Below are 14371 nucleotides of genomic sequence, written 5' to 3' on the forward strand. Positions count from 1 at the left end.
GTTCTGTCATTGTAGAATAATGACTTAAAGAAACCAAGCTAGGACTGTTTCTGAATTCCCTTGTGGTATTAGCACGCCAGTCAGCACTTTTCAAAGTACAGAGGTTTGTTCTCACCAGTTTGAGCGCCACTGTTAAGTGGTTGTGAAACAGGCCCAAGAAAGCCGCTTGAAGTGTTTGACTAAATATGACTATTTGCTGACTTATCTCTTTTTTTCTGCAGAACGTATTTTGATAATATAGTTGCAATAGATTCTCTACTTGAACATATAATGGTAAGTTGTCTTTTTCACTTCTAAATTTATTAATCTTCATTATTAAAGTGCTTGCTTCATTCTCCTTTCCTTGAAGCAAGACATTGTATCATAGCAATGTATGAGCTTTTTGTAAGTCGTGTGCAATACAAACAGTATGAACAAACTTCTATATGGAAAAAGATGGTGAGAGTCAACTTGATTGTTTATCGCAACAGCTTTGTTTCACAGCTTTCATAAGTAATGAGACATGAGGGTCTCTGAACTAAATAGTTACTATTGTGTTTTAAGGAAGGTTTGAAAATTGTATACAGAAAGGCATCTGTTTTTCTTTCCATTTCAACATGTTTTATTGATTTCCTTTTTTCTAAATCCAATTTGCTACTTGCTGCAAAATACTCCTCAAGAAGCTGTTGTCTATAGGAAGGACTGGAGGTCCACCATTACTCCTAGAATATTTACAAATGACATGTGCAAAGGACATTACATCCCCTTTGCGTCACAAAGTGATTTATGCCCATAACTAGAATGACAGAGTCGATCAATATTTTTCTAAAAAATACTAAAGTAGTATTGCATTGAAATAACTAACAGACTATGGTTTAATCAATGAATTAAAGTATAGTTCAGAAATAGATTGTAACTTTTTCGAATCAAGTTCCAATTCAGAATTATTTCCGGAACAGTGTCCACAGATATCTGTGGATTGGTTGCTCATGGCATATTTTTGCTGTTTGGTATATAAATTATGCTGTCTAGCTTTTGCACACTCATTGCATACTGTGGTTCTTTTTCCTAATTGTAAATCTTAATAAGTTCTCTGATATTATTACTTCAGTCTGCACATTGAAAATTTGCTCTCCAATGATACTCTGATACTAATCTTCCCAGCGATCTTCTTAGCAAACATGTTCAAAGACAACAAACTAGGAATGCTAACAGTGTAAAAGTGGATTTATTTAGAAACTTGAATTAATTATGGAAAATATTCTGCAGTGTTTGTCATATCTCAGTATACAGTCAAGAATCCTGCACATAGGAAATACTTCTGAATGTTGACCATTCCAATGTAACTGAATTGCTTAAAAAATTATTTAACATTTTAAGAAGTGGTGTAATATAACATGTGACATTAATAACAAACACTGATATTCTTCTCCACGAATAATAGTCTGGTAGAAAAAGCAATTGGCAACAAATTGTGCTTACTCTTTCATTGTCTTTACCAACACTTGCTGCTTCAGGATTCTGCTTTATAACCTGCATAGATGCTTCATACTCAGCTTCCTTTGTAATGTGTTCTAGTTAGCTGTTTCTAGGCCAGTTAATTGAATTACTTGTTTCCACGTTTATTGCCATTTTACTGGAGTGTGATTTTATCATTATGTGGCACGTTCTGGGTCTCTCAGTGAGAGAAGAGTGAGAATCAATTTCACCTCCCTGCTTCACGTTTCGGTGATTGCACATAAAGTTTGATTGAAAAAACAGTTGACTTATAATACTAAAATCCCTCTACTTTTTTTTCCTTTTCATTTTCATTGAAATCCCTGAGTGAATTTAGTACTATGAGAGAAAATGCCATATCAAAAATGCTTAAAAATAAAGCTGTTTTTGAATATAGATGAGATGCAGAGAGGGAAGCAGAAGTTCAAGTTGCCTTGCAAATTTTCTTATCAGTGTGTTTGAGTACAGTTAAAAGCAACGTACATAAAAGGTGGTCACCTTCACTGCCTGGCGTCCCTACTGACAATGCTAAGAGTACCTTTTGATATCCTCCTTCAATAGTTGGCCTGGATTTGAGCCAGGATTTTAGAGAAGAAAGACTTTCTCATGCCAATAACCATTTATCTCAATTAGTAGTCTTTAAGCAATCATTTTTAAAAAACATGAGTAATGACCAAGGTAAGTTCTCGAGTCATATGCATTAGAACACAAAACTTTTCTAATTTGTTTAGTGTTGTTGATTTATACAGAAATCTGATAGAGTTTCAGAATAGGTGCAGAGAAGCATTTACTAGACCTTTTGGCACAGTTCATATTCAGTCCTCTGTTTAAGCAGAGGATGAAATAGTGTGAATGGCTGTGATCTTTAAACTTTTTAATCCTTAAAATGGAAAATATTTCTCAAAAGTTACCTCTCAGCTGGCAGTCTTCCCGACTTTCCCCTGTTCTAATGGAGCAAATTAGAAAGCAAAGGGATCTTTCTAACCACAGAGTCTTTCAGTACTGAAGGGCTCTCCAGGTTTCGTAAGGTGGTCTAGATGGTTTCTGTGCAGCTTATGTTACATAGCTCATATGACATAGGATAAGAGCTTCACAACTAATGATTTACCATCTCATAGGTTCTTCCTGCCAACATCTAACATTCTTCTATCTTCATTAATTTAAAAAGATTTTTTTGTGTGTGTGAAAGATTGGGGGGGGGGGAGAAGGTGAGTTAGTTCATTCATATGGAAGGCTTGAGAAGTCTTAGACATCCCACCTGCATGCCCTGCACACTGAGTTGTAGTCAGTTTCTTTCTTTGACCGAATGAGTAGATAGGTATTATATACAATTGGAACAATTCATATAAAATTGAAATGGAGAGAGATCTACCTCAGACCATTCTGTGCCATGCAGTTGTTACAGCTTCAGAGCAGTTAAGAGACTGACACTAGGAGGCCATGTCTGAATTGGATCAAGTAGGTTCATGAACCTGATCATATGGCTTTTTAAGTTGACACAGTGATCATTGATTGACTTTGTTTCACTCATTTCCATTCTCAGAAACTCCATCCTAAATCTGAGAAACATTCCTGTGAAAAGCTGCTCTGTTCCAGGGACAAGATTCTGTTCTGACAAAGCAGAATTAGTTTCATTGAAATAAAACCTAGCTAGTTCATGGTATGATAGAGAGCATGCAAGCATACTGCTGAACTGTGGTAGTTCTTGACTGAGAGAGGTGCTTTTTGGAATATGGTTAGTTCATGTAGAACCAGTTGGATTTTGACTTTTGTACTGAACTGTCTGTGACATAAGGAGGTCATCATCATTTCCTACACCACTGCATATGGCAATCCATCATGCTACTTTTATTTTTCTTCTATTTGTTTATTGTTACGTATCACAGAAATGCACATTTTGCTTTTTTAGAAGCAAACACTGGCCTCTCTGTTATTTCTTTTTTTCTCACTGGATATTCAATGCAAATACGTATACATTGAAGACAAAGACAAAAAGACAAAGTGTTCTTAGGTCTTGGTATATCTTACCTATTTAAAATAGTGTGAAAATGAATAATTTCTAAAAATAGAGAAAAAAGTACCATTTTGAAAAGCATTCTTTGCACCCCAAACCAGTCTATTAGGAAAGCCTTTTTTCTTTAACAAGCATTCAAGCCTCTAAAGATACGCTTGTATTTTTCAATGAGAAAAACACTTTAATTTACAGAAAATATTAAATAAAAAACCCACTTCCCTTTTGAATTGTATCCTAAAAGATTGCTGTGAGGGTGGATGCTGCTTCAAAGAGATCTTCACACTGGATAAGTTCTCAAAACTTTTAACTTCTAAGGGCTTATGTTTTTATCAGATAAATGACTAAAGGTAATTTAACCCATGATGGTTAATTCTGATTTTGTTTTTTGTCTGTAGATATATGCAAAAAACCTGGTGAATGCAGACAGGTGTGCACTCTTCCAGGTTGACCACAAGAATAAGGAGCTGTATTCAGACCTTTTTGATATTGGAGAAGAAAATGATGGGAAACCTGTCTTCAAGAAGACCAAAGAAATAAGGTAAGAGTAGTTAGGAGAAGAAAGCAGTTTCATTATAACTACGGATGTGCAGGCATTTTATTATCCAGTCTCTGTGCCTATCTGCAGGTACCCTGACAATACTTGTCATACTGTGATATCATTCCCACCAGGACCCGCCTCCAGAAGGTAGTACTTCTGGGAATGACATTGCAGTGCCATCGAAACAACGTCTCTGAAGCTATAACGTCACTCCTGGAAATGCCGTCTTCCGGAGGCGGTCCTTTTGGAAATCATGTTGGGAAAAAAACAGAGGTGTTCCGAGGTAGGTAAAGGTGCAGGTAAAGGTGCACCTAATCCATAGTTCTGCCAATATGGGACATTTTTTGGAGTTCCCAAAAGGAATTGAAATTTTTGCTATTCAGGCACATCCAAAACAAGGAAATCTCAATTCATACCTCTTACGGATGGATTAGGCATACATAGGATCTAGTATGGACTGATCATTGGTTTTGAAGACTTTAGATCCAGTAGTTTTGTTTTACCTTTTCTCATCTGAATTTAGAATATTTTCAAAATTCTAAATAGTTGTGGTTCTGGAGTATGCTTGAAATGGTGAATTTGAAAATGTATGCAGGCTTGTAATGAGTAGACAGAATTCTCTGCCCAAAATTGTTGCATATTTCTGGTTCATGTCACAAGTAGATTTTTTTTTTTACATGTATGCGTATTTTTAATGAAAGAGTAAAACAGCAAAGTCAATTTAACATTTTTCACTTTTGAAAAGTGCTGAATCTTTATCAATGTGTCCGTTAATACAAGATTTTCAGATAGACAGGATTTACCCTGCAACTTCTTAGAAAGAAAGAAATGTATGACTGAGTCTCCTGCATTAATATTTCTGATAAAATACACAATCAGCAATGAAATTTTCAGACTTTTTTTCAATTCCTCCATATATCATTAAAGTTCTCGGCCAATATGAGATATGATTCATGTCTTCACTTAGACTGCTTTAGACGAACTTACTCCTACTTACTACATTGTGTGAGTAAGAATGGAAGGAGTCAAAATTGGTGCAGTTACATACTGACAAGCAAGGAGGTGGCGTAAATTAAAGAAGAAAGTGGCCTGCTTTAACATATACTTTCTTACTCCTTAATAATTGTTTTTCTTGCTTATATTTTACTCTCTTTTCGGTATGAAAATTCTTGAAATGTTGACTCTGAGTGCAAGGGTGTGAGTCATTTCAGGGTGATGTATACTGAAAGAGAAATATAACTTAAATGTCTGTAAGAAAGTAATACTGAGTCAGTCATCGGAAAGGAGTCTAAGTTGGTGTGATATACATATCATAAGAAGAAGCAGGAGAAACTGTAACTTAAAACCAGTTGTATGGGGTGAAATCATGTCAGTTTTGTCAGTGACTTCAGTGGGGACAGGATACTACCCAGGTACATTTAGATCTGAATGTGTTCTGTGTGGGATTCTTTCTACTTGTTCTTATCTGCAAATCCGTTTGTGCTTGTACGTCATAACTGTTTTAGGTTGAAGAAAAATTGCTTCCTAGCAATACTGGCTTGTATGTGTTTTTTTTCTGATTCAATTCGTGAATATATTTGCTGTGTTTAATTTTCTTCTGGTGAGATTAAAATATATAGTTGGTACCACTGCATTTTTCGCATGTCATGAGATGCAACATGCTAGTTATTCTGAAGTGTACTTAGGTAATGCATTTATATGATGTCTAACTTTGAAATATCTACTGGTATTTTTCCAAACTTTATTTTACCAAATTCACCTGTCCCCCAAAATACCCCTAGATTGTATATGATCTGTAAAAGTGGGGATGAAATCAATAGTATATAAGGGTAAACACAAGTCATAGGTTTTGTACAAATGTAATATGTATTAGGTATAACCTCCAAAGTTAGGAATACTGAATTTTTGTCACTAAAATGGTCATATTATGGCATCTTTTGTTTTCAACTATATAGTTATGTAAAATGTTTTCAGGAAGTATCTATTTAAATATGTGCTTTTTATTTTATTATTTACTACTGGTTGTTGTCTCATAAGGTTTTTCTCCCACGAGCATCTAAGTAACGTTGATCTGGAACAAATATCCATTACTGTGCCTGAGACAGACTCCAGTGGAAAAATATTTTTCTGGATCGTTCATATTGTGACTAACACACATTTTTATTTTGCGCAGATTCTCTATAGAAAAAGGAATAGCTGGTCAAGTGGCAAGAACAGGGGAAGTCCTTAATATCCCTGATGCCTATGCAGATCCACGCTTTAACAGGTAGGAAGTTATTCAGTGAGGGGATTTGTGGGGAGGGGGAGAAGAAGATAGGTCACCAAAGTTTCTACTTAATTTAATGCTCAAATTTCAAATTAGGATACATTTATGGAACTGTGATCTTCTGATGAAGAGACAACCTATAGATATCACAGAATCACAGAATCACATATCTATCTAAATGTTTTGGCCATTGGAGATATTTTTAAGATAAAAAATAAAAAGTATTATCTGTGTCTTATATAAAAATCACAAAGAAAGATTTATTTTTCTCCTGTCCTAGAAGCCCAGTTAGGCAGACTGTTGCTGATTTTCTTTATTAGCCTCTCTGCAGTCTGACTGAGTTGGGGGTGGGGAGGAAACCCACCTAACAAATAACATGAGTAATACATTAAAAAAAAAAAAGTGTTCTGTAATTTTATGAATGAACTATCTTTCAATATGAGGAAGCTTTAATTCTTTATTTTGCAAATGGAGAGTAAAAGATTAAAATTGTTTCTAAATCTGACACAGTAGAGGTAAATATATAAGAGCTATGGAGGTTAACTTCTTACAGGTACTAGTTATGTCTACATTAAAAATGTCTAGTTTATTGTACATCAGCATTATTAGGAAACAAGGAATAGATACTAATTAATAATATTAACTCTTTTTTTTTTCCTTTCTCTTTCTTGGCTTTCCAGAGAAGTAGACCTCTATACAGGCTACACAACCAGAAATATCCTGTGCATGCCTATTGTAAGCCGAGGAAGTGTAATAGGTGTTGTGCAGATGGTGAACAAAATAAGTGGAAGTGCCTTCTCTAAAACTGATGAGAACAACTTTAAAATGTTTGCAGTCTTTTGTGCTTTAGCCTTACACTGTGCTAATGTAAGTTTTATCTGCAGTTTTGTAAGCTGTTTGTTATAATGTGAAGACTTAGAATCCTAGTTAAGGATTTAATCTATTATTTCATCTTCCAGACCATTAAAGTGAGTCATAAGTCTGTTTTGTTGAATTAACAAGGAAATCACAGTCATTGAAATCTTTGCTGAATAGTTGTATTTTAAGAGGCTGGTAGGGATTCATTTGATGCCTTCTGAAATAATTGTACTCTGGATACATCCATTTCATATAGCTAAACTGAGAGAGCATACTTGAAACGTGAGTGGTATCTGTATAGTCCTTTCCATTAGGAAGTATGATTCCTACTTATTTTTACAAATTCAGATCATGTATTTTACAACGTTAACTGGTGGATGGAGATGGTATATATTCTCTCCACTCCATATGCTTACTATTGAAAATATTAATTTAATCAATTATTTTTATATGCTGTGCTATATACTCATAATTATCCATTCTTCTAGACAACGGTTGGTACAATTTTTGTGTTCAAAGCCTTTATTTTCAAAAAAGACTATTAATTTAGAAAGCGTAAACAATGTAATGATCATTTCTGTATAAGTGTAAAAATCTAACACTAATCTTTGTAGAAGAAATTTATCATATTCATGGGAGGTAGGATACAATGCAATGGCAGTTAAGCCTGGTGATTTACGTTAAGCCATTTCACATCAGGCTGACAGTATACTGGAGCAGTGAATCTTTCTTACACTCAAGCTTGTTCCACATGACTCAAGGCAAGTAGAGGCCTGCATATAAATGAAACTTGGGACTATACGGTCACTGTTGTGCGTGAGTTCACTCTGTTTACATGATGAAGCTTACCATTCAGGGCATACTGCCCCAGAGATTGTCTTTACTAAAAAAAAACCTGGTGCGTCTTTACTTGTTTACAAACCATGCCGCATTTACAGTAGATGAGTTTCAACCCCTCAATAATTAGTTGGACTTATTTTTCACTGTTATTGCATAGTAATGTAGGTATGATAAACTTCTCATGTACTTTTTCTGCATGTAAGTAGCAGTTATTTGGACCAGTTAATAGCCGAATTCATGCAGTGGCACAAAATGTGAATTGTGCCCCATTACCAGTTTTCTTTTTGTTATTCATATTGCAAGGGACTGAAATAGACTCTAACATCTGAATTCTGATTCTTTTTCTTGGGAGAGATGAGGGCGTAATGAAAAATTGGCAGAGCCCTAGATTTGTACCCCAGTGAGTAGATGCAGAAAGGTGTGATAATTCTTGAAAGTTTATGGCCCCTACTGAGAAACCTAAAAGGCCCAGTTTTCCAGAAGTACCAAATTTCTGTAATCTGTCACTTTTCAGACATGTGAAGTTGGGCAGCCAAAATCACTGACATTTTTGCAGATGTATATTTTAAGAATAAGTGCTTGATTACAGGAAAGAAATGTTATCTGCCTTACTAAAATCTCACAGTAATGAGTAACTTCTCTTTCTCAGATGTACCACAGAATTCGCCATTCAGAGTGTATTTACCGTGTAACAATGGAGAAGCTATCCTACCACAGTGTTTGTACAGCAGAAGAGTGGCAAAATCTCATGCACTGTACACTGTCTCCACATATCTGTAAAGAAATTGAACTGTAAGTATTTTTTCATTATAGCAACAGCTACAACTAATATCTGTCTTTGAAAAAGTTGATTTTTTTTTTGCAGGGTTTGTAGGAAGCACTCTTATTATAGAACTATCCGAAATCATGGGGGTTTATCTCTAGTTATCTTACGCCTAGGTACACTTTATGTGACCTTCGAACAAACTATCTATCACAGGTGTAAAATAATACCTAATCAGAATGGTAGAACTTTCCACAGAGATAAATAACTACAGTAGTTGCATTAAACATTAAGTTAGATCCAAGAAGTGTAGCAATGAGGTTTTTTTCCTGATAGGCTTAAGTAACCAATAGCTAGAGGAGAGGGTAGGCCGAATTTCAGTAGTTAAGACAAAATGGATAATATCATCCCCTTTACATGTTTTAAAATAAGAGAGTCAGCTCTTTCCTGTTTTTTGTTGGTGGTGGTGGTATTTTTTTGGCTTTGGGGTGTGTGTGTCTTGCAGGAGGGGCAAATGGATACAGCTCTCTAACTCCTGAAGATAATTCAAGGTTATGAATCTTAGGTGTCAGGGTTTAAGAGCCTAAAGGGGCCTACATTTGGAGGAGGACTTCCGATCCATTAGTTTATGGTATCTGAATAGTCTTAACTTTTCTTTAAAACAATTTGGTTGCTGTCTGCTCTCACAGGTCTGCTATGCTATGCTGTATGCTTGAGACATACTTTTATCTGTATTTTATAGCTAGTCTCTCCCTCAGAATACTAACACTGGGAGTCATCTCAGTTTTTAAGCCACTGTTCCTGGCTCAGAACAATGAATTCTACTGTAGTGACCCAGTGCCTAAAATCAAAACTGATTTTGAGTCACAAAACCTAAATGTCTGGAGATCTACTCTAGATTTCACTTACTCTTGTCAAGTGCTGAGCATTGTGGCTCTGATCAAGCAAAGCATGCAAGCATATGCTTAAGTTTAACAGTGACTACTTATGCTTAAAGTTTGTTATGTGCTTAAGTGATTTGGTTGAAAGCCAGAGTATTAGCAGCTTGCAGGATTACACTCTAATAGAAGCCTATTATTTGCAATATAATTTCTTGTTCTTTGTTAGATATTATATAACTCGCCTCCTCAGCAAAATGACTTTCACTTGTAAAGATGGCAGGTTTCATTCTAAACTGTATTAACATCCTTTAGTTTGAGAAACCTGAATATATTTAACCATTTTTCCAAGCAGTTCAGCTGCCTTCAGCTCTCTTTCACCTGCTGGGTTGTTCAATGTGTGGCGTACGCACTAGCATTTAGCTGGGTTCAGTGGAAAGTAAATAGAAGACTTGCAGCCCAGCAGGTGCCAGGAAAGGGGTTAATTAATAATCAAAAGACAAACAGCTGAGCTGGTCCTTAACATTAGGCCCAAGTGTTCATATCAGGAGAGATGCAAAAGCATTGGCTAATGAAACATAAAAAACACAATATGAAATGATTGTTTTTTGAAGTTTGTGCTTAATTTCTATTAACTAATAAAAGTTGATTTTTCTCTTGTAAAAATTAAAGTGATTCTTACCCAGTTCTGATAGAAACTATTGGGCAAAGAAGTCAGTGATGTGTTACTAGACATACTATCCTTACAATTTTGGGGAGAAAAGTGGAATATTTTTGGAGTACCTGTAAAGCTCTGATTATCCGCATTGAGCGAAGACTTTGGTGCTGTACTTTAACAATGGATTCTTAGAGAAAAATTTCTGTTGCCATTAATTAAACAGAACCAAAGGGTAGCTGTCAAAGTTCCATTGACCTTGGTGGAAATATATTGACTTACATAGCTGGAAGATTAAGACTGTAAAGTCAGTTTCTCGTTTATATTCAGAAATGAGTGAATGCTGTCAGAGACATGTTACCCAGTCATTTTTAGTTTAGAATGAGAAAGTCCTTTTACTTGCTAAGCTGAAAATTTCTTCTTAGATACCACTTTGACATCAGTCCCTATGAGGATGTCTGGCCTGCCATTTTTGTCTACATGGTCCACCAGTCCTGTGGGACAGCCTGGTATGAAGTACATGATTTATTGCTTTAATTCAATTATTTATGAATGTGTGTATAAGGAAATGTTGGGATCATTATACTCTAACATATGGTATTATTTTATTTGGAGTTGGAGACAATACTTGGTCTGCACAGGGCTATAACAACTGGATTGAATTTCTTGTCCTAGTTTCTTGGTCTCCAGTTCATAAAATTTGGGAACAGCCAGATGGAAGAACTCACAGTATCATCCAAACAGTTGTCCTTTCAAAAAATAGAAGTATTGTTTGGTTCCGAGGTCAGATTGTTTTTCAGTCAGAAGTTGGTGAAGATGTTAAAGGCAACCTTGTCAAAAAGGAGGGAAGGTCCATGAATACTGATTTTTTTCAAATTCATAGTTGCTGAAATTAATTTAATATGTGGTTATAAATCCAAGACCAGGATCTTATCTTCCAATATAAATCACTTACCAGCATCATTATCCATTAATTATAGAAATGAGTGCTTTTCAAATGAAATGTCATTTCATTTATTGTCCTTTCTCTTAGTGTCCATTCTCATTACCAATATCAGTAGTCTCTTGGCTAAGTATGCTCCCACTGCTGAAAGAAAAGAGCAGCTCCAAATCGTGGAGAAGTGGGGCAATTGTGGAGAAGATGGGCGATTAAAAGGGGAATAATCCCCCTCCAAACCTGAGGAACAGTTGGAAACGTTTGTTGGTGGCTGTTTCATCTTAATAACTGGACCAATCTCCATGCCCTCATGGCATAAATACAGTCAGATATGAGGGTCTCTCTTGACTCTTGACTCCTTCTTCAATATACTGCAAAGTGGATGACTATTCTAGGTGCAGTTCTTCACTGCTTAGCAAAATCAGGGTATTTCCGTTGCTAAATGAATGGCTGTGGATGCAGGATTTGGGGACAAATTTTCAACTAAGTTCTATTCCTTTTCTTTCCTCCTTCTTTCTGGGATAGAATTTACATCAACTTATCTTTTTTCAAGTGAGTTTCAGTTCTGACGTATAAAGTTAAACAAACAAAAGTGAGGAAATTATTTGAAAAGGAGACTGTGAGGACTGACAGACTTGTGTTTAATTTCTGAAAGAGAAAAGAAAACTTCTTAGCCCTCTGAAACAAGGACTTGCAGCTGTTTTAACACTAAAATTTGGTTTTCAATGTATTGAGGAGTAGGGTTGTGCCTTTCAGTATACACCTATTAGTGTGCAATTGTCTTGTCCAGGGAGGATTTTTGAAAAAAAGCTATGATACTCACTACAATTTCCTTGCTCTCAGGAAGAAATAATCTTTTACTGTTCTAATCAAACATAAAAAAATACAGCAGTGGGGGAAGTAATAGTATTCTAAGTTAAGGTATCATCTGTAATGATTTCCCCTTTGGCTACAACTGTACTATGCCATAGTAATCATTGAGCAGATATTGGATCTAGGTGGAAGTGACTGTTACAATATTCTGACTAAAGATGTACTGTTTTAAACAGTAGTTTTACCAATTATTCTAGAGCTGTCTGTCTGAAATCTCTAGAACTAAAAAAGAAAACCTAAAGCTTTTTTGAAAGACAGTATGCCTCCATTTTTACTGATGGCTAAGACTAGAGCAGAATAATAGTTGCTCAACATGCAACCATCAAAATACATTTTTCTATCTAAATGGCTCTATGTAATAAATGTATTTACATTTTTACATGATAGGTCAGAGACATTCAACTTTGTTTTCTCAGCCCACATACAAGCAAAACCAGGACATTAATACTGCGCCTGTGAGATGCATACGAAATGATCACAATGATGTGGACCTTAAAAAAAAAAAAAAAAAAAAAGTCAAACCACAGTAACAGAAAAAATATGGTAATAAAGGAAACACGATCTGTTTATGTGGGGAAAACGTCAGTGAGTTAGGACTTTGGCAGCTTCGGTTCAATTCTGGGCTTGAAAATAATATTCCTTCTTCTCTGGCAATTTGTTTTAGGTACTTTAGAAAATTTTACCTTACATCCAATATGGCCTGAATTTCCCATTTGTAAACAAAAAAATAATTCTGCTTTCCTCTGAAAGGATCTTGGGTAGATAAAATCTATTAAAGATTGTACAGAGCTCTGATACTACAGGATAAGAAAACTTTTGGAGATATTCTTAATGAGCACATAAGCTAAACGTAACAATTTTGTTACTACTATCATTACCTTTGTCAAAATTCTTTTGACCATAAATTCACTCTGCATGTACATATTAATAAGCAAGAAGATATAAAAATTTCTTTTAAAATAATCCCATAAATGCTACAGATCATGATTTATTGGCAGTTACTTAAAGCATTGTTTGGTGCAAAATGTAGAAACACTGAAAGGTGAATTTCTATTCATTTGGCCAAATCAGAAAAAAAAAAAAAAAAGCTTTAGGGCTGACAAAAAAGCCCAAGCTTTTTCTTTTCACCGTGTCAATATGAAGGCTCTCAACTTTTTTTTTTTTTTCCAAAACAACTTTTGCATTTGGAGGTTTTTTTGAACTATGTACTATGCATTTAAAAATTAACATGAAATTGAAATAAGTTAGAACTGTTTCTAGGTCAGTTTGATTTAAATTTTATTTTAAACAATTAAATTTTTGTTTTTATGTCAGTTTGCTTTACTAATTTTTTGTTTTAATCATAAATGATATTTTCAAGTTGTTTATTAGGTGCAAAGTTTCAGTTTTCAGCAAGTTCAATAAATAGTGCTTTAAAAAACAACACTTTAGGTTTCTGGGAATGGAGAGGTTATGTAATCATGTGGTATGAATTGAGTAGGTTGACTTATGTTCCAGAATTTTACAGATTAAATTAAGAGCATTGTCAAGTACTCACACTCTTCTGTTTTTTCTGAAACTTGAATGACTCTCCTAATCCATGAGTCATACGCATTGGGAGTCCATCCTAGCAAGAAGAGTAAACCAACACATCTTTTCTCCTCTGTTGGTTATTTTATCCATTCTTATTTGTTGTCTCACCAAATTCTTTCCTTTCAAGCTTTGAACTTGAAAAGCTATGCCGATTTACTATGTCTGTAAAGAAGAACTATCGCCGTGTGCCCTACCACAACTGGAAGCATGCAGTCACAGTTGCACATTGCATGTATGCTATACTTCAGAACAACCAGGGGCTTTTCACTGATCTGGAGGTAAGTGAGGGGATGGTCTCATTAGAGGCATCAGCCATATCACAGAAGTGCATTTCCTATGCTAGAGTTTTGATATCAGCTTGGGCAGAGTATATAAACCGTGAAAACAGTCTCATAGTCTGTCCTGTGGAATGAATATGAGTAGAAAGCTTGAGGAAGGAGAATTCTTCAGATTCCTACTCGAAGTGTTTCCTTCATGTTTTTCAGGTTTGCTCACTGAAGAAGCAGCAACAGATTTGCTATAAGACTATTTTGATATTATCTCTGCATCCTTATAACCACATCCTTTATTTTAAACGTTTAAGGAAATGGCAGATCTGTACCGAGGGGAAGGAAAGCCCCTGAATATTGGACATTGTGAGATCTGGGAGATATAGAGTAGGACAAGAGAGAAGGGCTTTGGTGTTGCAGAGATAGCTGACA

At 35.3% G+C, this 14371-nt stretch overlaps 1 protein-coding gene across 1 annotated transcript in view; it reads left to right on the plus strand.

Annotated features, from left to right (window-relative positions):
* The window catches only part of PDE10A (phosphodiesterase 10A), a 205384-nt gene that overhangs the window by 162746 nt on the left and 28267 nt on the right, over positions 1–14371 (plus strand). Inside the window, exons 10-16 of the mRNA XM_013945461.2 lie at positions 222–273; positions 3886–4028; positions 6202–6294; positions 6975–7161; positions 8642–8784; positions 10714–10797; positions 13798–13948. Of these exons, the coding sequence (XP_013800915.2) occupies positions 222–273; positions 3886–4028; positions 6202–6294; positions 6975–7161; positions 8642–8784; positions 10714–10797; positions 13798–13948 (853 nt within the window). The remainder of the gene's footprint in view (positions 1–221; positions 274–3885; positions 4029–6201; positions 6295–6974; positions 7162–8641; positions 8785–10713; positions 10798–13797; positions 13949–14371) is intronic.

The sequence above is a fragment of the Apteryx mantelli genome, chromosome 3, assembly GCF_036417845.1.
Source record: "Apteryx mantelli isolate bAptMan1 chromosome 3, bAptMan1.hap1, whole genome shotgun sequence".
Taxonomy (NCBI): domain Eukaryota; kingdom Metazoa; phylum Chordata; class Aves; order Apterygiformes; family Apterygidae; genus Apteryx; species Apteryx mantelli.